Consider the following 23,303-nt stretch of genomic DNA (forward strand, 5'->3'; position numbering starts at 1 on the left):
CTCCGGCTTAGGACACAAACGATAAACAATAAGTAATGGGTGCAGGTAGTAATATGGTGAACAATATGTACAGTTTGTTTTTAAAGATCAGAGGATGCAAGATGGTCTTTGAAGTCTGCAAGATTCTCAGAGTACTGAAAGTCAGTCCCACCTAGACACGATCCATTGTGGTGGATGAAACAATCACTTGAAGCTTCTTTGATACATTCAAGCTTGTAGTGAATCTTGTGCAATGTTTTTAAACTTGATATGCAGTACTGTGCAGTAACACATTCCTGATAGTTAAGAGTGTGCAAGAGAAGTATGCATTCACAGTAGTGATGGCAACAATGGCAACCTGCTGCCAACGGTTTACTGGCTGCAGAGAGAGCTGTAAATTCAAATTGATGGGGAAATGATCTGAGATAGGTGTTTCAGAAATTTCATGCAGTAAAATGGACACTCCGTGAGATAAAAGGTCCAGAATTATATCCAAGCTGATGGGTTGGTCCATGTACAGACATGTACTGTGAGAGATTAAAAGATGCCAAAAGCCTCAAAAACCCAAGAGACCAATTAATATCCCCACATATTAAAAGATTTTCATTTAGGACTAATGTTGACAAGCAACTCAAAAAACTGTTTAATAAAATCCACATTATATTAATGTTGTATTGAACGATGTGGTTTAATTGTGTATTTCACATTTACTCAGAACTACATAGTTTCAAGATGGATAGCTCAAAAAAAGTGCTTGTTTTGAAATCAAGCCCTGACCTTAAAATACGATATGGTTGACATGTACTTTGGTGATAGTTTCCGTAATAAACATTTTATTTGTACTCCTAATGAATTCTCATTTGAAAACTACATAAACTTTCACACAAAGATGGTTCTTTACAACATAGGTTGGTGGAGATTCTCCTTTTTAGAGATGCGCCAATTAACTGGCCAGAGATGGTAATCCTCAAATCTCCTCTGATAAGGGATTGGCATGACAAATACAAACCTCATTTATTTTTTTCCCCTTTTCTTTTTGCTTAGTCATTAAATGTATCAAAGCCAAGCACTTTGACCTTTTTTGGTCCATTAGTGCATCAATTGACAGCATGTACCCCAAAGCACTTTGAGCTGACAAAATCAGATAAAGGCTAGGGACGTGTACTTTGATGCATAAATGGGAGGTAGCCTTGTAAGTCCTTAATTTCCTAATGCATCTAATGTACAGCCTCTACTCGCCTAGGATATCATAGTCATTAGTCAATCAAAATTGGAATTTGAAGGTTGAACCTGCAAAAAAATAAAAGAAACATGAAATTGGTACTAGTCAGGACTGATTAGTGCATCTGTTGTTCCTTTATTGGTCAAATATATAAATAGCTAATAAATACACTGTTTATATTGCTAAAATTTAATTTATCACAGTACATTGGCTTAGATCAAAGCAAATATGAGTTTGATGTAATTCCTAGATTAATGTTCCTACTTCAGGGTAAATGGCCACCAGCAGTTGTTGGTTCACCTTTCCCTGCTTCAATTTAAACTTGAAGTTCTCCACTGCACTTCTCTTTAATTAGGTTGAAGCAAAGACATTTTTTTGTTTAAACAACTCATCAGTTTGGCTAAGTCTTATTAGCTCCTAATCTAAGTTGATTAGCTTTGAATTTACTTTGTAAATAGTTGATCTCACAATTTCTTTTGAGTACCACTAGTCTACCCAAGTACCAGCACTTGTCTTTTTACCACAGTATGAGAACCTTGGATCGAACCAATTCATTTTTGAGAGTTCATCCAAAGTTAATTAGTTAGATTTTTTCTAAAACAAACATCAGAAAGTAGTTGTTTTGCTATAACAGTGTAAACGCTAGTGAATAGGGACGTATTAACTAGATGTTTTTACAGTGAAAGAGTAAAGACATTTTTGTCCCACGAGTTTTTGTTTTGCTAAACTTTGAAAAGGTCAAGTTGTGAAGGCGTCATATGTTCCCAGAATATCAGCTTGTACCTTTTGGCATTTCAGCAACAGTCAGTTTATTTCCCCTGCTTCAGATTGTAATCTCTTGTCTTTTACCTCATAAGCAACAACTCGGGGGACATATGTTGAAATACACAGAAATTCAACAGTAATTTATCTGATCAAACCTGAAAGAAACCTACAATTATGTGCATCTATAAAAAAATATATTAACAGTTTTACATAAGACCAACAAAAGGTGTTTTACCACAGAAATGTATGCATTTAATAGTTGGGTACGGGGTCCCTTTTAATGAATTACTGCATCAATGTGGCATGGCACAGAGGTGATCAGCCTGTTACACTTCTAAGATGTTAAGGAAGTCCAGGTTGCTTTAATGGCATCTCTCAGCCAATTTGCATTGTTGGGTCTGTTGTCTCATCATCTTAACAATACTTCATAGATTGTCTCCAGTCTTTCGATCAGATGAGTTTGCTGGCTCTTCAAACACATTGACACCTTGGTCATTAAAGCAGGTACTGGTACTTTTTGCAGTGTGGACAAGTGCCACATCTGGCTGGAAAATGGAAAACTTTGTAGAGGCAAGCGTGAGGTGCTCTAAAATTTCCTGGTAGAGGGCTGCACTGACTTTGCTCTTAATATAACAGGAGGGGCTTAATAGAAGTAAAGTAACACGTGTAGACCATGTCCTGGATCCTCCTGCTGGTGGCTCTTGCAGGATTAACATGAGCCGCAGTTCACATTTTATGAATCTTGCTCAAACACTTAAACAGACTTTGCTTCACAATCCTCTCAAGGCAGTGGTTGTTCTGTGGCTTGTGCATCTTTTCCTATCACACTTTTTCCTTCCACTTAACCCTCTGCTAATATGCTTGGAAGCGACGCTCTGTAAACAGCCAGCCTCTTTAGCAGTAACCGTTAATGCCTTCCCTGAGGATGTCTTGGCCATCAAAACTAAAAGAAACACTTTAGTATTTAATTTAATTTAAAAAAAAACAAAAAAACTTGTTAGTAACGTAGTTTAAGGAACTACTGTAAATTCCTTAAGCAGCAGTCGCTTACGATGGAAAATTTCTCTCTGGGCTTAGAAGCCTGATTGAACAGGAAATCAAGAAGTTAGTGATTAGTCCTTATCATGATCATATTATACGGTTTTCCAGAGAGCAATATAGAGTATTCCATTGAGTGAAAATGGTCCCTTTCCTCACTTTTGGTGTCCCTTTAATTTAACTAGGTGATAACTAATGTAATCCATGATAATATTCTCATTTTTTTTTAAAACATTAGGTAGGTAATTATCATTGCACCATTTGATGAAAGTAGGAAAGGTTTTGCTCAAGTCTGACTCTGTGGCCCAAAGAAAGGAACATGAAGACTGTCTATTTGGAGTGTTTTTATTGCTTTTCTGAGACATTTTGGAAATGTCACAGTTAACCTTGAGAAACATGGTGGTTGACATCCAAATCTGCTGGACTCCCATTGAGAAATGAAATTATAAAAGCTGATTAGGTTGTTAAAAAATAAGATTCACTGGTCAGTTAGAATGTAAGTGTGCTCTATTATTTCAGTGGGATAAAAACACATCTAGAAGAAAATAAATTGGATTGTTGTTTTTCATTGTTTTACATTTTTTCAAAAGCAAATAAGACTTTTTCAAATAGCACATCCCCCCACCCCGAAGTCTAATGGATGTTTCAGATCCAGTTCGTTGTTTCCAGCTTTTGATTTCCTTTTTATTTATCTTGATTACAACTATTTAGAAAACCACAAAGGAGTGTGGAGAAAAAGGTTAATTGGTGTGATGTTTTCCAGCCATACAGCTCCATTTCATTTCTAACAAATCTCTGTATTTTTTCTGACATTGAGGTTTCTGCTTAATTAGGTGTGTCTGAATAGTCAATGAATAAATTAATGTTCCAATTTTGTTTTGATTGTCGGTATTGTCCAATATTGGTTTTGTGATTGCATTTTTTTTCTGTTTAGATGTATTAAAATGATCCAGGCTAAAAACAATCATTAAGTAGTTTTACTGTAAAAACTTTACAAAGGTAAAGTTAAGGGGCACAGAAGATAAATGAATGCACACAGCATTGACTTCCCGATGTTCTGTATGTGAGACACCATGTTCACAAAGTCCACTTTTAAAATGAATTTTCCCAATTAGAGTGTAATTATTAGCAAACCTTAAAAGCTGAAATGGAGCTAAAGGGCCCTGGATAGATTAAATCAAAGGTGGTGCCAGAGGAAGAGCATTATCTCCAGGAAATGAGATGAGATCTGTTACCTTTTATACAAACATACATCTTTATTTGTTGATTTTTAAACCATAATTTGTACCAGATGTTATTTTCGGTTGCTGCTGCTCTGTCGCAGGTAATGCATATTTGCTTCTCCTTTATTCGTCGTCCCCCTCCATCTTTTTGTCAGTGTAGATTAAACGGTATGTCTTGTAGGCCATGGCCTCCATGTTTTTGTGCATGACGTTTTTAGCTGTATACTTGATTTTCTTCACGTAACTGATGTCAAACTCATACCACTTCACATGAAATGAAGCCCCTAGGGCAAAAGACACCCATCTATCTGCGTCTAATCTCCCAGCTCACTCTATCTCCGACTACTTTCATTTTCCTGTCAAAGTTATCTTTTCATGTTTTATTCACCCATCTACACCAGGGGCCGTGTGCAAAATGACACAAGCGATAAAACGGCTGCCCCAACACTGTTGTATTTATCTGTCTATGAAAGGCCCCTGACCCTTTGGACATTTTCCCTTTTTAAGCTTTTGATTATTTCTGACAAGAAGTAAGATGTGTTGTCTTAGTTTATGCTTGCCATAGCTAGACAATGTGGTTACAACAGTGATCGACTAGTTCTGCTTTGACAAACATGGTTGCATAGAGTAAGGTTCCTGTAAGAAATTGAATCTGTCATGGGCATTAGTGTCATATAATTTAAGGCTTTTAACGAGTATTCTGAATCCTTCTTTCCCTTTTGGGGACTGGCGATACAACATGTAGCTTTAACATTTATCTGGAAGAATTAGGTGCACATTTTGAATTTACTGTGACATTTTTTTTTCCTTTTTCTAATGCAAATTGGCTCAAAATTGTGTACATATTTAGACTAATTTGGATAAATGTAGAAAAACACACATGGTTATTGTAGCAACCGTCTGGCATAAATATGGCTGAATATTTGGGCACTCATCTCAGCAGAATCTGTAATGCTGATATGGTTGGTTGGCTTCCCTGGCAAATACTCGGCTTTTAAATATAGTCTTTTTTTCATTAGGGGTTGATTTTTGGAGCATAATCCAGTTGGAACATCAATTTTTATCAAAGTTTCAACCATCTTGATGTTGGTTTGAGATGAAGTTGAAGAATGTAGATTTAGTCTCACTTTGATTTTATTTACTTGGCGCAATGCACCAACAACACTGGCAGAGAAAACAATACCCTCAACATTATGCTTGTCGTAGTATTAAACATTTTTTTTTTTTATTTTGACAAAAAATCTAAGTCTTTTTGAGGGCATGGTTAAGTTAAACCATGGCTTGAATGTGTCGATTTTGGATGACACACTTCTGTCTTTGACATTTGGTCAGTTTGTTTTCAAACCAGCTTTACTGTAGATGCTGCAACTGGTGTTTTGGATGGGTTTAAGCCTTTATGGTCCCTGGGTTGTATCTGGACATCTTATCCAACTTCATTTCATCTGAGGATGGCTGTTTGGTTTAATGTGACAAATAAAAGGTGATTTGACTGACAAGAAAATTGTTTGCAGAAGTCAATTTAAGTTTTCAAACTTAACAATAGAGAGCAACTCTAATCCATGATGTGGGCTACATGCTTTCGGGTGTTTGGCTGCCATTGATGGTAGTAGTTTATTGCACACGATGTACGCAAGTATAAAATAGTACAACCTTATACTTTTGTAAACTCAAAGCAGCAGCCTCCTGGGGGAAATTTGGATCTAATTGGGTGTCCAAACAGAAAAACAAACCCTTGACCTGTACACAGTTTGTTTTTGTTTTTTTAAATCATGTGTGGGTTGAGTTCATACATGTTCAACCATACATGAATGAATGATTTGTAAAAGCAGAGCCATCATGTTTAAATGTCTGGGTGTTAAGTAAATATTGATTGTGCACACCGAAAATATTTAAAGGATCTTGCAGTTAAAACAAGCACTGCATTATTAATCTGTTTTGTCATCTGTTAGAATAATGTATTCACTCTGGCCAGATTCTTTTTAAATTAATATTTATAATTTTTTGTGGGAAGCCCTTCGAGAAGAAACAGTTTACAGGATCTCTGCAAAATAAATGATCCCAATGCAGTAAGAGGTGTAACACTACTTCTTTTGACTTTTCACTCTCAGGGGTCACCTTGCAGGGAGTTTGACCGTATCTTCTGCTTTTTCTATTTTCACACCAACTACCTTCATATCCTCTTTCACTCCATCCATAAACCTCCTATTTGGTCTTCTTCTAGGTCGCGTGCCTGGCAGATCCAGCTTCAGCATTCTTCTACTAATGTTCTCATTCTCCCTCTGCTGTACATATCCAAACCATCTCAGTCTGGCCGCTCTGGCTTTATCGCCAATATATCTAATGTTGTCCCTCTGATGTAGTCATTCCTGTTCCTATCCATCCTCCCAAACTCACAAAGAAAATATCAACCTCTTCATATCTGCTATTTCCACTTTTGCCTCTCGTCTCTTCCTCAGTGCCACTGTCTCTAAACCATACAGCATTCCTAGTCTCACCTTTGTCTGTACCTTTTATTCTCTCTGAAACTCTTATCACACAACACACCTGATACTTTGCTCCACCTGTTTCTTCCTGCCTGGACACTTTTCTACATCTCTTTTCAACACTCAGTCCTCTGTACTGTTGACCCCAAAAACTTAAAATCCTCCATCTGCTTTATCTCCGTTTTCAGTAACCTCACAGCTCCTCCTTGGCTTCATTTTTTTGAAGACAGGTTGCTATGACTAACTTATATTCTTTTCCATTCCAGTGTAAAGCTCCATCTCTCTATATTTTCTCCCACCTGTTCCCTGCTCTCATTGCAGATCACAATTTCATCTGCAAACATCTAGCCTACCTGTGCAAATCCTCAGTTATCAGTCATGGCAACAGCAAACAGGCTTAAATCGGATTTTCGCTCAGTTTTTGAAAAGCTGAGCAGAAGTCCGGTTGCGTCCGATCATCTAACCTAATATATGAACATGTCCATCACCACAGAAAACAAGACGAGATTGAGTTGATCCTTGAAGTCCCACTTCCAACCTAAACTCCTCTGTCACACCTACAGCGTACCTCACCACTGTCTTACAGCTCTCATATATGTGATGCACCACTCTAACATACTTGTCTGGGACTCCAGAGTTCCTCATACAATACCACAGCTCTTCTCTTGACATCTTGTCATATGCTTTCTTTAGATCTACAAAAACACAATTCAACTCCCTCTAAAATCTCTCTGTGCTGCTCCATAAACATCATCATAGCAAATACTTTGTCTGTAGTACTTCTTTTTGGCATTAAACCACATTGCTTCTCATAGACGCCCACTTCTGATCGCAGTCTAGCTTCCACCGTGCTTCCCCAGTAGTTCACTGTATGCCTCAATGTTATTGCTTTGTGTATAGGGATCTTGTGTCAGAGTTAAATGTTGTGAAGTTGATAAAAGTTGTGAATGGCCGCTTTTCAAACCAGCAGTAGAACCTGTTGAGCTCTTCAGTCAGATAAGGATTCAGCTCATGGTCAGGGGATGGGTGCCTTTAGGCAGTGATGTTTCTCAAAGCTGTAGCTGGGTCGTTAGCTGAAAAGCAGTTTTTTTTTTTAAGCTTCTTTTCGCTATAGCTTCTGAGCCACTTTGATCTCCTTGGTGAGTTTGTTCCTGGTTTGTTTATACAGAGTCAGGTCCCCACTGATGTAAGCCTGTTTGTTGTATGCAGCTTCTTCAGCTCTAAAGTAAACCATGGTTCATTGTTATATATGCAAAAGCTCTTGTCCCTATTAATAGGACTGACAAAATGTCAATTGCCTTTTCTCGCTTCTCACAGAAGCCTATTAAAAATGCAATGCTGGGCCCGAAGCTAAACTGCTATACTGTTGTCCGCTAGTTTGCGAAAAGTTGTAATACTTCTCGTTTAGTACCAGCGCAAAGTAACAATACTTTCATATATTTTAACCAGGATGAATACTTAACAAAATAAGGTTAGTAATACCTTACCATTAGCAAAATGGTATTGCATTAGCAATTAGCTGGCAATTAAATGGCAATATTTTTCCATCTTTGCTCCTACTAATTAGCGCTTCAAGCTTTTTGAGAGAACCCTGACACTGCTAACACATGCAAGCTAATTATCTCTACCATGATGAATATCAGTGTAGACGAGGAAAGCCCCAAATTTTGCCCCTTTGGTAACAAATTGTTGCATGCTGGGCTTCCTCTGATACATTTTCTTGATTTTTAAGTTGGATGTGGCTGCTTCTGTTGGGGCACGTTCAGGTGAAGGCTCACATGCTGGAGACCTCTTTCAGTGACAGACTGCTGTATCCTAGATGCTCAAAAGAGAGCTTCCATAATCCTTCCTTCCAGCTGCTGTTAGACTTTAGTCTCTGCTACTCCTAACAAACTCATTAAGTGTTTACAAACATACTGCTTGTTTTACAGGTTCTTGATCTACTCAAGAATTATTTACGCTCTCTCTCAGATGCTAATGTACATTTACACACTTTTTATATTCTCTGGGAGTTTTGTACATCGTTCAGTAATTTTAAAATTTTGTTTACCTGAATATGCCTTATCTGTTAATAATTGCTAAGTATTTTCCTCTTCAGATAAGTCTTTCTCTTCTGCTCTACAGCTTAACTTGAAATTGAGCCTTTTTCTTATTTTGTAAGTCTGTTGTCCTCTGTTCATTTGTTTCTGCCAGTGCCATGCCCAAATTTCCCCATTGTGAGACAATAAAGGTATTTCTATTTTTAATGATAGGCTACTGGGAACAGTTGTCATTTAAATAGACGTATATTGGCAATCTCGAAGTCAGTATTTTTCCGCATAATGAGACACAAAACAAATGCTATGCAGTAGAATGTAATATTACTGTAACTCTGGTTCTTTCAGTACTATTTGTGTCTCACCAAACCACCCTCCTTACATCAGAAGCGAGGAAGAAGTGAGCTTATTTTTATTTGACTGACGCCATTGCAGCCTATCTATTGGGTGAGGGTCTGGCCCCCTCCTGATATAGACGTCACTGGTGCCAGCCATTCAGGACTGGCATAATAACAATTAAGCTTCTGCCAAGGTCAGGCAGGAGGCGTTCCCCACAGTGAGACACTAACTCAAGCTAGTCGGAGAGCCGAGCTTATATTGATTACGTTAAGTTAATATACAATTCAAATAATTTTCCTGATTCAACAGTTTCAGTCTGTGTCTGCATTGAACATTTAAGAGCTTAAGATCTTCCTACATTTCCAGAGTTTTCCTTGTCAGATAAAGGCACAGCTGTAAGAAAGGGGGGAAAAAAACAAATAGGATCATGGAAGTAAAGCACAGCAGCAAGCCCATGACTTCAAAAAAGACCGGAGGTGTGCATCTGGAGTTCAAGGGTAGTTCCCGCTGCTGTCTTCCCACAGCACCTTAGCTTTCTTCTTTTAACTTGCTGGCCTGTGCAGTGTCACTTCCAAAAGTAAGTTTTATAAAGGGTGAAAGAGTCATCTTGTGTGTTCATTTTCTTTTTCTTTTAGAAAAGGTTGGCACCAAGACAGGATGGATAAGAGGTTAGTATAGCATAGTGGGTTTCAAAGCTTGATGAAAGATGTTTCAGAGACTGAAAGAACAGAAAGGATAAAGGAGAAACACACTTATGGTAAAGAGAAAACAAAAAAACAATTTCTTTGAAGTATTTGGCTATAAAGTCCTGCTGAGACTGAGATCAAGCAATGCGAAGGCTGTAAAAGTTTTATTGGTTTAAGTAGCTTTTACAGAGTTTCTCTTACAGAGAGACCAGCAGCCCTCTGAGGTGAAGTGTACTTTGAAAGTTACTCAAACTTCTTTATCTGTGTCATAGAGATGAAACACCCATCACTCGGACACAAATATATCAATCTCAGCAGAGAGCTTTAACCGTCTTGTTTGGCTATCCAACATTGGCAGGACATCTTTGCTGATATAATTGCAGTATGTATGCATGTTTCTTTGCATGTGTGTAAGTAAAGCACACCTTTCTGCTAGATGTAACCTAAGTGGCTTACAAAATGATTACTACCCTTGAGATTCTTCACATTTATAGTATTCACATAATAGGCGCACACTTAAATGGATTTTGTGTTATACCAACATAAAGTGACAGATAATTGTGAAGTGGATAGAAAAGAAGACATGGCTTTAGAGATATTTTACAACAAGATCTGCAAGAGTGGTATGCATTCGAGTATTGTTAAATTGCTTCTCTGGAAACGGAGAATGGCACACTGCAAGAATGACCATGACATGACTGTCCATTCAGACTGACTGGCTGAGCAAGGCGAGTATTAATCAGAGAACCAGCCAAGAGGCCTCTGGAGCAGCTGCACAGATGCACAGCTCAAGAGGGAGAATGTCAAAAGGGCTATTGTTAGTTGAACACTCCATAAATCTTGCTTTTATGGAAAGGTAGCAAGAAGAAAGCCATAAAAAATGTGAGATGAGCCAAGTTTCAGATGGTTAAAATGTGGAATTGGGTGCTGTGGTCAAATTACGATAAAATTACCAGCAAAACATCATTTACAAAACTAACAGTGCACATCACTCTAATCACACTATCCTTACACTGAAACACGATGGTGGTAGCACCGTGCTCTGAGGATGCTTTTTGTGCCACGGTCAGAATTACAACCTAAATGCAAATTGGTGATAACTGGCAAAATTTAACAATTGATGCTCACGGATCTCTCTGTACCAACTAGAGATCGACTGATACATCAGCCGGATAATAGTTTTGGCCAATATTTGCATTTTTTTCCCTACATCGGTATCAGCCGATATTTACACGCGTTTGCCAATCCATTAGCTAGTCTGATATCCAGCTGACGAGCTGCCACTGCTGTGTTCGTTCCCATGTAGAATGATAATTAAATTACCAATCACCATGCGTACAGCATCTAACTTCATAAAATAATGTCCATACACTGCAGCAGGGGTCATTGTCTTTTCTCCTTTCTCCTCACTGAACTAAAGAAGCTCTTTTCTTGCTGTGAAACGTTCATTAAATTCCAGCAAAGTGCTGCCATAATGGACGCGACAAGTTTTTTCTGTGTACCTTTCAAACTGCAGTCTGAAGCAGATTGTTAATATTAGCTGGTTTAAATGTTAATGATGTGACGTGTGTAACATTTGTTATCATTGTGTTATTTTTATTAAGTAGGCAGCACATATCGGGCAGCACATATGTTACACTGTCAGAATAACCTGTATCGGTCGATCTCTAGTACCATCTGCATAGCCTGAACCGTTTTTCAAAGAATGGATAAAAATGTCTGTAGCTGGTTGAAAAATACCCCAAAAGACTTGCAGCAGTAACTGCAGATAAAGGTATCTTGATGAAGTACTGACTGAGGGACTGAAGGCTTGCTACAGTTTTGGGAAATATACTTGTTAAATTACAAAAAAAAAAAAAAAAACATCAGTTTTCCCCTTGTTTTTTCTACACTTTCTACACAAAAAACTTGCACTTTTAAAAGATGCCTTGAAAGGTTCGCAAAAAATGTTGCGTGTACTTATTGCTATCGTAAGCGCAATAAAGGCATATCTGTATTTTCAAACAGAAAGCTCAGGCCCTGGTTATCTTGAAGTGTTGAAATTGTAATGCTTAAGGTTCAAGTTCCTATAGTAGTGTTAAGTTTACTGTTCAAATAGTTCCAGGAAACATCAGCCAGTAGACAAACAGATAAACTGTCATACTCGCTGTTTTTCTTTGAGATGAAGAAAATGCTCTAAGAAGCACAGCAAATATGCTTACAACTAATATTTAGTTTTAATAACGGATTGAGCTTACTGCCCATGCTAAATGATTTATAGATTGTGTTGCATCAGTCCGCTGCTGTAAAGGTGTTATAAGGTCCATACAGATACAACAGGTTGTACATGGGTTGTGTATTTTAATGAATAATTATTTTTACTATGCCTAATCTTACAGATGGCGTTTAAGGAAAAATTCTCAGCATTTTGGGTCACCCCACAAGATTGTACTGTGTGTTTGCCTAAGGCTTGTTGGAGACATTGGGGCCTTACATTAGGGAGTCATAGAGGGATGATGTTGGGCCAGAAGGATGGATTTAGAGGATAAAGGCAAGAGGTAGTCAGACCAAATCCTTGGATTTGGTTTTTTCCTAGCATCATACTCTTTGTCTACTCCCACTGTCTGCCCTCTGTACCCTTCACTCACGCTCCTGAACAATGCCCAGCTACATTTTTCCCCCATGGCAGGAGCTTTTCCTTGGCCTGTATCCACTAAGGCAGCTGTAAAGAGGGGGGTATTCAAATAGGGCATAGCCACCTCACAGTTGCATACTGCAAAGGACAACACAGATTGACATGGGAAGTTTAATGCTCTGACGCTGTTATGGGTGATAGAGGGAGAAAAAACAAGTTTTAGATTTGAATCCATGCACATTTATATGCTTACACCCTCCTCCGGTTTGTAGTTTACCTGTCACATTGCTAATTATATCCTGTTGACAGCCTGTCAAAAATCAAGACTTAGCAACTTAATAACCTTAAAAAAAAGACTCTAATGGCATTCATACTGAGCTGCCTCAATCCTGCAAGTATCAATTTATACCTGCAGACATGCCAAAAGCGAGAGCGCGAGCGTCTGGCGGGCTATGAGCACAAACGTCAAAGGCTAATCAATATGCACATCATTAGCATAGGAATTTGTGACATGATGTATATTTGGACAAGCTTCAGTGATGAGACAAATGAGACACTAGCAGCATCTTCACTTCAGAGCAATTTCCGCAAGATGAAGCTCATTATCTGGCTTGGTCAAAGGAGAAGGAAGCTGACTCTATCCAGTGTATTTATGCGTGATCAACTGAATTATTATTATTATTTTTATTATATATATTTTTTAAAACACTGAAACTCTGTAGTGTATTTAGACAGTTTTTTATATGAAAATATCTGTCGCAATCACAAAAGATAACCAGTAGTTTCATATTGCATCTGGACCAAAAATATGCAATGTAATGTAATTGTTACGCTTTATCGATGGATATTGATGAGATTGTATCTTCCATCAAATGGAGGAAATTAAACGTGTTTGGTACAGAGTCTGCAAATGCCTACGTCACTTGATGCCGCATTGGTACAAGCTGTTTCAGAAACAAGTGGGATTCCTTGTTCAACATTGTCTGTCCGTCAGACAGTGGTCAGTTGTCATGGTGCTGGACTGTTACTGGCTGAGTGGAGGCAGTCTGCACTACTGCCATTAAGGCATTACAGCATATTACCTGGATATCTTGCAGGAGACCCACCAGTTCCTTGTCTAGATGAACCAATGTTTAGCTGCGGCACCTAAAATGTCCAGCTGAATTCCAACACATTTTGGAGGGGGGTCCAACATAAACGGTGTATTTCCAGTTGTATAAATACATCTCAGAGGTCATCGCAAACCAGAAATAAAAATTGTCCGTTTTAACACCTGAACCTATAAATAGACAAACACACTCACCCAACTCTGACTTCTGGTCTGAGACAAGCCACTATGTAAGCTCCAGAAGGCAGCTCCGAATGTGACATTCACCGGGCTTGGTCTCTCACTAGGTCATAAGTCCTTTCATGTTAGCTGTAGCTTCACAACAATTTTAACATGGTCTTCTTTCAAACCTACCCATTTTGAATGACTTTGGGTTGTTTCAGAACTAAATAAACATAACCTTTTTCTTCTTGCATGTTGTCAACACCATGTTTGACAGTTGTTCCCTATTAAGTTTGAAAATGTCACATTGACTTTTTCAAACGTATTTGTTGTCATTCAAAGCAAATTAGTCTTGATCTTTGTCGACCCTGACCAAACTGTCAGCCTTAGATATCAGTGTTTCCCCTAGAAATTTTGTCTTCTGTATATCACAGAATACAGACAGAATACAGCTTTATACAAGCTGCCATCTTGTCTCTCTTAACCTTTCTCTTATTTGTCCATCTTCTCTCTCTTTTCATGTTTGTCTGTCGTGTAAATTTATACATGGTTATAGTTTGAAGGCTACCTGCCTTTCTCCCTTCTTAATTGAATGAAAATCTCTTTAAATCTAGATCTGCCAGAGTTCATATTTTTTAATGTAACTTTATTCGGTTAAAATATTTTTTACATTTGAGATATATTTCTGATCCATTCATGGGATCTGTCTAGCAACCAAATTGCATTTTCCAAGAATAATGCAGCCATCTGTTTTTAGGGATAGACTCAGGAAGGTGGATTTTTGTTTCCAACAGACAGACTTTTGGTGATTTGTGAATTAAAGCAAATGGTATTTTTGTAGGACATCTGAAAATGACCATAGAGCTGTTTACTTGTTGATAATTATAATAATAATAAAGTTTAAGCAGACATGATCATTCTCATATTTGTGTCAGGCAAACGTTCTCGGTATATTGAAGTAATGGGGGAACCACGTGAAATTAACAAATGCGCCCTTTTTCAGTTGTAACACAACAGAAACTGACAGAGGATGCTTTTATCCCGCTGGATCCTGCGCTTCCGATACAAGCGATACAAATTCTGTTGGGGATAATTGTTGGTCACTTATAAGCATTTCTCTTTAAAGAGCGCTACTTGTTTCCTCATCAGTACAGACTCAACCAACGTCTTCGTGGCCTCGAAGACACTCAGCACTCCCGACTCCACAACAGTTTTTAGAACAGCCATCCTCAGCAACTGGGTCTGTTTACAAAATGCAGAAATATTCACCAAGGCAGGTAGAAAGATGTCACGACTCTTAGCGCTCTGTCTCCTGGCAGGAATGTGAGTTTACCTGCTTGCGAACGCAGGTAACTCTGAGCTGAAAGTGAAGGAGCGACGACAAGCTTAAGAGAAACATTAAAGGCGGCTGCACACCTGGTTGTACTGGGCGCTGCACATACTCCCCGTCGACATTTGAAACTTTGTGGTTGAGCACACTTATCGGCTATTTCTTGTGACAAATTCCTACATTTCCCACAGCAGGCATCCACCGCACACCCGTCAGTCCGTGGTGCAGAGAGGCTGGAGGAGCTGGCGAGTCGCAGCTGCCTTGAAGACTTCTTCCTGCTGAACAGTTTATAGTGTGACGTCGCGTACGCTCTCGTAAAAGTGGGCTCTGCGCATACCAGGCCGCGGACTCATGTCAGCCTTGTTTTGTTTGAGCCTATAGACAGAAATAGCCCAGGATGCCATCTGGGGCTATTCAGAAAGGCTAATAATTTTAATGAAATTAACCGCTAACACAGAGACGTATAATAATTTACATAAATGCTGTGACCATCTTGGCGGGGGGCATGTGCCCCCTCTTGTTGAATGGTAGGGGAAACACTGGATATGTACATGATCGTACCTCTCCCATCTGTATCCCTCAGTGTTATAATGGGATCATAAAGAAAGGCACCTTGTGCTTTTCAAAATAAAAGCAAAGGTTGAATTTATTCTTAAACGTACAGTATAGCATGTTTATACTCGACACCAAACACTTACAATGCAGGATCTAGAAAGCCTTGTTAATCCAGATTTCCTAACGCAAATGTTTAACTCCCCATAGTGAAGAAGTGGGCAGTTTCAGATTTTCATGTTTAAATAAATGTTCTTAATTGGGCTGTAAGAAATCTGGAAAACTTGTAATTGTAATACTGTTGTTTAATATTGTTTTTTTTTTTTTTTTTACAACAAAAAAAAGCACATTTCCCTGGCCTTTCTTTTTCTTCATCACAATGTCCCCACCAGTTTTTGTGAGTTGAGGATCTTGGCCACTTAAAATATACATCGTGTATATTGGCATGCAGAATTTGCATGCATGGCAGTATCCTGGCAAATACTGCATTCAAGCAGTTCTTTTTAGTTGCAGTATTGCATTGGTTATTGCAGTTTGGTATATTGTGCAGCTCTAAGTTTTAACAAATATAATTAATATACATTCATTGTATGTTCAGTTAGACCTAATTACTTTACATGATTTTTATTCATAGCATACATCACTGCAGAAAACAACTTGTGAACATCTCTGGCCACTGTAGTACCAAAGTAAATGGATGATGAATCCGTTAAAACTGTTTAAAACTGTAATTTACAGTGCTCATAGCAAAAGTCTAGATTAATATGTTGTATTTTCTCAACATGAGTACTCGTCCAGTCTATAGTAAAACAGATGTTAAGATATGTCTTCAGACAGACGTGATGCTTTGGAAGATTAATGTCTGACACACAAAATCCAGTGATTGATATATGTGGTGGATTGACATGCGGGCACCCTCTTCATGCTAGCAGTGTTGCTTTCTGCGTAGTGTAATGTCAGAATGATCAGTGTACATCTTGTTTGTCTCTGAGATCAGAAAAGATGGCTTTCCTGGAGGATGACCCAGATATTTATCTTGGTGTCAGGCCTGAGTTATGTATCTTGATGGAGGTTAACGTTGGCTGTGCTAAGGGGCTCCCAGGTTTACTTTAAATGCTGCAAGGAGGAGGGACTACACTACAGAAATTGTAGGACTGCAGTCAGGTCATAAAAGGAAGCCTGCACTGTGTATTATAAGATGTCACATGTGTGATCATTGCATCAGTGTATGACCTATAATTACTCCTTTGACAGACTCTTCCCCTTGGCATATGAAAGCTTCTTGAACATGTTTTCTCATTTTAAGGAGTTTGTTAGTTGAAAATGGTTGCTCCTGTGGGTCTGTAAACCCATGTACTTTATACTCTATACAATGAAACTTGACTTCTTTATGTATTACATTCAGGAGTAGCTTTTTCCTGAGGATTATGCTTGGGAAAAACACAATTCCACCCGTTATCATAGCTGCAGCCAACCCAAGCAGAAACTTTATATCTCCCTCCTTGCAATTACTTTATAACCCAATTTTTGCAAACTGCTTGCAGTATTTTGCCTTTCTAAAGCCCTTCCTATCTCCTCTTTTTGGTCATTTATTTTTTATTTTTTTATCCTGCTTCCAACACTCTTCCTTTTTGTTATATGCACACAGTGTTATAGTCACTGAGTCCCATGTGCAAACCCTGTCCTGGTAAACGTCTAAAAATACTTTGAGATGATCTTGGCCATCAGTATTGCCTCCTCCTCGACAATAAAGCAAAGGAGGATTTCTTCAAAACACATTTCAGTGATTTTTAGGTTTATTGCTACAGTAAATTGTAAGAATAGGGAACATAAGGAGAAAAGCTAAGTTGACATGTAATTTATGTGTGACATTCAATCCAATGAAAAAAAAAATTGACATTTTTTGTTCAGATTTCTACTGTTTTCACTTTGTCACATTTGAATATATATAATTGGAAAAAAAAAGAAAATATCAAAGGTAGCATATTAAATCCAAAAAGTAAAAAATATAATTGCCCTCTTTCTTAATCATGAATTAAATGTCATTACAAACCTCTTTTGAAATTTTTCGCTTGATTTTACCACTCATACCAAGGCTTAATTATTTCCAGAGATGTAGAATCACAATATCACTTAAATAGAACCTGTTCAACTACATGACGTAGGCTAAAAGATCTCAAAATGCTGCACACTATGCCCTGATCTAAAGATATTCAAAACAGGTGAGAAACAAAGTCCTTGACATCAAACAATTTGGAAAGGGTTACAAAGCCATATCTAAGATTTGGGGATGCCAGAGAAGCCCAGAGAAATGATAGCAATTATAAAGAAATTGAGAAAATATAGAATAGCAATGATGGTTTCCTATTAAAAAGGGCTAACCTAAAGTAATGCAGACCTCCTGACTTGCCTGATAAGGTTAGTATTTATAAGAAGGCAATCGAAAGCCTGAGCAAAAATTACTTCCAAGGGAGAGTTCAAAGGCCGAAATTGCTATTCATAAGAAAAACAAAACAACAACAAAGGCCTGTCTCACATCCGCATAATCCTCTAAACGTCAGGCAAAATATCCTGTTCACTGAGATGTGTGTGCCCCATTACACAGTCTTAAGGGTGACACAGTATTTTAGAAATAGAAATTCAAACAGACAGTAAAACGTGGTGGTGGTAGAGTTGCGGTCCGGAGCCGTTATAGCCCTATAGGAGCCGGATGAGTTGCCATAATTGATTGAACCCATACATTTTACTCTCTAGCTAAAAATCAAGAAATAGTATTTCTGGTCCTTAAATGGTTGACTCTGATTTTTTTAAAGTGAGTTTCTAAAACGTTATTGCTGGTAATTATTCCCGTCCTGGTTGTAGAAAGGTGTAATAACCCTGTGAGCCAGTTGGAAAAGTAAATAAATCCGAGTGGTGGAAAGCTCTCAAGCTACTCAAAGTATTAATCCTCCTCAACAGCTAATATTGTCAGGGTCCACCAAGATATTTTTTTACACAAGAAAAAGATCTGAAAAGCACAAAAGCAAGATTACTCTCTGTTATCCTCCACTCCCTGGGACGCATTTTCTTTTTAAACAGGTTTAATGTGATATTCCATTTTTCAACTACATGTGAGGGGAAGTATTGCAGTTAGGGGAGGAACAATATTAACATTTGGGCCGGTATTAATATTCAATAATGATATTGTTATGGCCGACAACCAATATACCAATATTCTGTTTATTATCAATATTTCCCTACCCTTTAAAGCCTAAAAAATGACCAAACCACTGACTTTGATATCAGCCCCGTTCTACCCATGGGACAGATACCGATATCTTGAAAAATGACACGTTGGTATGACCCTAAAAAGGTCTGTTTAAACTCCAAAATTACCCGATGTGATTCTGTTAACCCGGTTTTGTAAAGAAGAGTGAGTGGATATTTCTCCAGAAATGTAAAACACTCAAGCAGCTATTAGGTTTAGGGAAGTGGTTTTTTAGCATATGGCTAGGGTGGCTTGGATTGCTTGATAAATGAAGTCACCTTTTGAATGTGCTTTTTGGAGTTAATTGTGTTGTCCATGTCAAAAATAGAGAAGTTCCACAAAGTGTAAAGAAAAACAGAAATCTGTAAAGGTGCACATACTTATTCACTGCACAGTATTCACAGTTGAAATTGGGTCAGTTTACTGTTAGCCTTTTATAAGCTTTCTTTCTTATATGAAACACAGAAGCAGCAGACACAATGCAGACCTTTCAGGATGAAAAACAAAAAAACAAAAAAAACTCGCAGACCAGGATTGTAAACTTAATGTCTTAAACTAGACTAAACTGGTTTTTTTTGCCTTTTACTTTTCAGTGCGGCATGTCCTGTGGCCTCATTTTGCTCTTCCAGGGTCATTTTCCCTTCCCTGCCAGTGTGAATTTGCTGATATATCCTAGTCTTGTCCTTCTAAATGGGACAGACATGGCCATGTAGGGAACAGAAAGTACAAAATGAGATTAAAAAAGCCAGTGGGCTTTTCAGTTCGGTTATGAAATTATTCCAATGAGTACATCAGGTTTTGACTTTATTAAAAAGCAACATGTTCAGTCCTTGAAGCTGTAAGAAAACATTAAAAAATGTCTTTGAGATGGTATCTGTCTCTGTTTTATGTGGCCTATAGAGACATTCCTTTTGCAAGTACAGCAGCCAAGATGTAGACTCACCTGGTACATGGTGTCCTAGATTTTGATTATAAGAATCCCCTGTAGCTCAAGGTTGTTAAGCTCCGATACAGCGAAACGTATAGTTATTTCATGTATTATCTTATCATTGAAATCAAAAGATAGCCGACCACACAGACAGTTCAAATGATACAACTTCTTTTTGAGGAAGTCTAACGCAAAGGAAATCTTGGCTGTGAAATTTGAATCCTAGGATTCTGCAGCAAGATAGCCACACGCACCAGTGAGTCATCAGAATGCCCTAACAAATCTGATTTTGCTTCTCTGTCATGTATATTTGTGAGTCTGTCCTGAGGCAGTGTATCTGTCATGCCAGAGAAGCTCATTAAATTAAACCCCAAGTCAAATGGGAAAGAAAGACCCTAGGAGAGAGTCGTTGCTTTATTAGCAATGTGCTGGAGGCTTTAACTCACCGCAGAAGCTATCATCAGATTACTCTGCATTAAACGGCTCCAACCTGCTTGTTTGTTTGTTGTGCTGAACTGAAGCAATTAGGGTTTTCTTTTATTTTTGTTTGTGAATTTGAGCAAAACAATATGACAGGACCACGTGGCTCCGTTTTAATCAGAGTTTAGGTATATTGATCTGGTCAGTTAACTGGTAGAGAGGGTTGTTAATCGGTGTCAGCTGTTTTGGTGTTAAAGAAACAAACTGGGGCAACGATGAGACGACCCCAAAACAGGAATGGTTTTGCAGGTGTAAGCCAGACTTTTTTTCCGCCTAACTTTTTTTTTGTTGTTTAACTGTTTTTTTTTTTTTTTTTCAGTAGTCTTGCATTTGAGCAGTGTTAGTGTCACTACTGGTTGCAGCAGGCAATACCTGGACTAGGGCAGTGTTAAAGAAATTTATTTTCCAACTCTGAATCGATTCTCATTAATTCCTATAGATTGATTCATACAACCAGTGATGGATTTAAAAAATGCATTTTCCCCTGTGAAGTGTAAGCCGACATTTCCGGCTCACACTCCCCAGGTACATTTTGATGTCATATTTTTTAATAACGCACCAGGTTAATTTCCAAATATCCGCTGTAGATATCTCTTATGTCCTCTGTTTTCTACCCTGGATCTGTTTCTGCCCCGCAGCATGTTTATGAAAGCTATGGTCCCAACATGTGAGAGGGTTTGGTCTTCACAGCCGACATTAACTACCCTTTATTAATTGGCTGTTGAATGTTAACATACTACTAGCGTCAATATCTTGCATAACTACACAGTCAAGTAATTCAGGTAACAGCTTAATTTTTTTTTTATACCTGCAATCCAATTTGAGATTGGATCAAAAATAATCTATTTTAAACCTTGAGAATTGGAATCAAACTGATTTCTTGAAATTTGAATCAAACCCAGCCCTAACCTTAACCTGACTCCGCCAGATAGATTTGCTTCGCATATCCATCTGGAAACCTTCCGTTGAAGTCATTTTGGGAAGGGGCGAAAATACTGGTTAGCTGATTGGCCTATGTTGGTGATAGACGGGCCAAATAAACCAATCAGATCAACGAAGCATATGACGTACTCGTCAACATGCTTCGTCGTCGCTCGTAACAGAGCGACGACGAAAACACAACCACAAGCCAAGCTACTCTTGCTGCTGCAGGTAAAGGCTCGTTAGCTCAGCAAAGAAATACTCTGTAATTCCGATAAAACTTACTCGATAGCCACGCTAACGCTAGTTTCATCGGCTGAAGCCGCCATGTTTTTTAGACTGAACTGTCGCGCTTTTCGTTGCGTCACACCTCAACCCGCCTCAAAGCCAACGCTGATTGGACGTTCGTTTGGTGAACGGCTCCAAATTTTCTTTAACGGAGAGTAGACAGACTGATCTGCGAGTGAAACCTTGAAAGCTCGCAAGATCATGATGGTCTCACGAGGCTACCCTAACCTGGCCCCTACAGAGGTTGCACATGCAGTACAACTCCAACAGTGTGGCACATCAATGCATGCCATTTTCCGGTTTCTACGTCTCCCAGCACAGTCTCAAGAGCATGGAGGAGATTCCAGGAGACCGGCCGTTATTCTAGGAGAGCTGCATGGAATTTCCTTAACCTATCAGCAGGACTGGTGTCTGCTCCTTTGTGCAAGGAGTAACAGGATGAGTACTGCCAGAGCCCTACAAAGTGACCTCCACAGGACTGTTGTGGGAATGTTTGACCAAAGCATTAGAAACAGACTTCATGAAGGTGACCTGAGGGCCCAACGTCCTCTAGTAGGCCCTGGGATCACTACCCGACACCGTGGCGCTACAGCTGGTATTTGCCAGAGAACACTGAAACTTGCAGGTTCAGCACTGACACCCGGTTCTTGAGCTCAGGTGACAGACGTGAAAAGTGTTTGGAGAGGATGCTTTTGAACGTTATTCTGCTTCCAACATTGTTCAGCATGATTGGTTTGGTGGTGGGTCAGTGTTGGTCTCCGGTGGCACCAGGCGCACACAGACCTGTAAATAATAAACGACAGCACCGTAAAAGAAGTGCTGGAGCTCAGCATATTTGCTCACAAAATCTGTGCCTAGGGCTCATACCAAGTTGGGAAGGAAAAATTTTGAAAATTCCCTCTTGTATTAAATTTGCTTCAAAATCTGCTACATTTCAACAAACTCATTTCACTGAGTAAATTCTTATCAAAAGTTAAACATTTGTGGATACAACTGGTTGGACACTGTTTAACTAGCCATTGTACTTTTATCTTTGCTTTATACTTTAGTCATCTGTTTTATAGTGTGTAGAATTTGTGCTTTAATGCTGTCTTAATATTTTGTCATGTCAGTTATAAGATATTAGATTTAAGTGTAAAGTTCCTGGTAAAATAAAATGGGGAAAAAAAAAACACAAATGAATTTTGAGTATATTTATGACTTTCTATTTATCAGCAACATGCCCTTACCTGTAGAAATATTTTGAGACACATCCATTTTAATTTTAATTGTATAAATTGGCAACATGTGAAGAAACGGGATAAAAGCTCATGTACTCAAAGCCTTATCGGAACTTATTCTTCTAGTAAAATTTCAAAGGAAACGGATTAAAGGGTAATTTTTGAATGCCACAACTTAAAGGCACACGATCAAGATTTCATATTTGACCAAAAAGCCATCGCTTTTTTCCAAATCGAGCAGGCCTACGAAAAACAAATGTGACTTATAAAGCTATATAACATGAGATAGATTATGTAAACAATGCCATATTTTATCTTTGCACCTTTCTTGACTCAAAGAATTGTCATGTTTGGCTAGGTATCGAATGTCCACGTAGTTCCAGGAATACGCCTGGTGGGGTGCAGGTGGCCGAACCTTTCAGCGACGAAGCCATGCTGTTCACCAAAGAGCTGGTGCTACAAAGAGAGGTAAGTAATGACGCACATCCACCCTTGCTGGGGTTTGATCGTCTCCTGAGTCCTGTGGTGTCTGTGCCCATTTCCATGTTGTCTGTTCTTAATTTCTGCATATCTTGCTTTGCGCTTTTTCATTTGGACAGTAGCAGTAATTTTAGTTTGCTTCGAACCCAAAAGATCTTTCTCACAAAGTTAATATCAGTGTTAATATCAACTTAAGCAAATG

At 38.5% G+C, this 23,303-nt stretch overlaps 1 protein-coding gene across 1 annotated transcript in view; it reads left to right on the forward strand.

Moving 5' to 3' along the window:
• snd1 (staphylococcal nuclease and tudor domain containing 1) overlaps positions 1-23,303 on the forward strand; it is a 229,366-nt gene that overhangs the window by 69,362 nt on the left and 136,701 nt on the right. Inside the window, exon 16 of the mRNA XM_012869710.3 lies at positions 22,980-23,089. Within this exon, the coding sequence (XP_012725164.2) occupies positions 22,980-23,089 (110 nt within the window). The remainder of the gene's footprint in view (positions 1-22,979; positions 23,090-23,303) is intronic.

This window comes from Fundulus heteroclitus, chromosome 17 (genome assembly GCF_011125445.2).
Source record: "Fundulus heteroclitus isolate FHET01 chromosome 17, MU-UCD_Fhet_4.1, whole genome shotgun sequence".
Taxonomy (NCBI): domain Eukaryota; kingdom Metazoa; phylum Chordata; class Actinopteri; order Cyprinodontiformes; family Fundulidae; genus Fundulus; species Fundulus heteroclitus.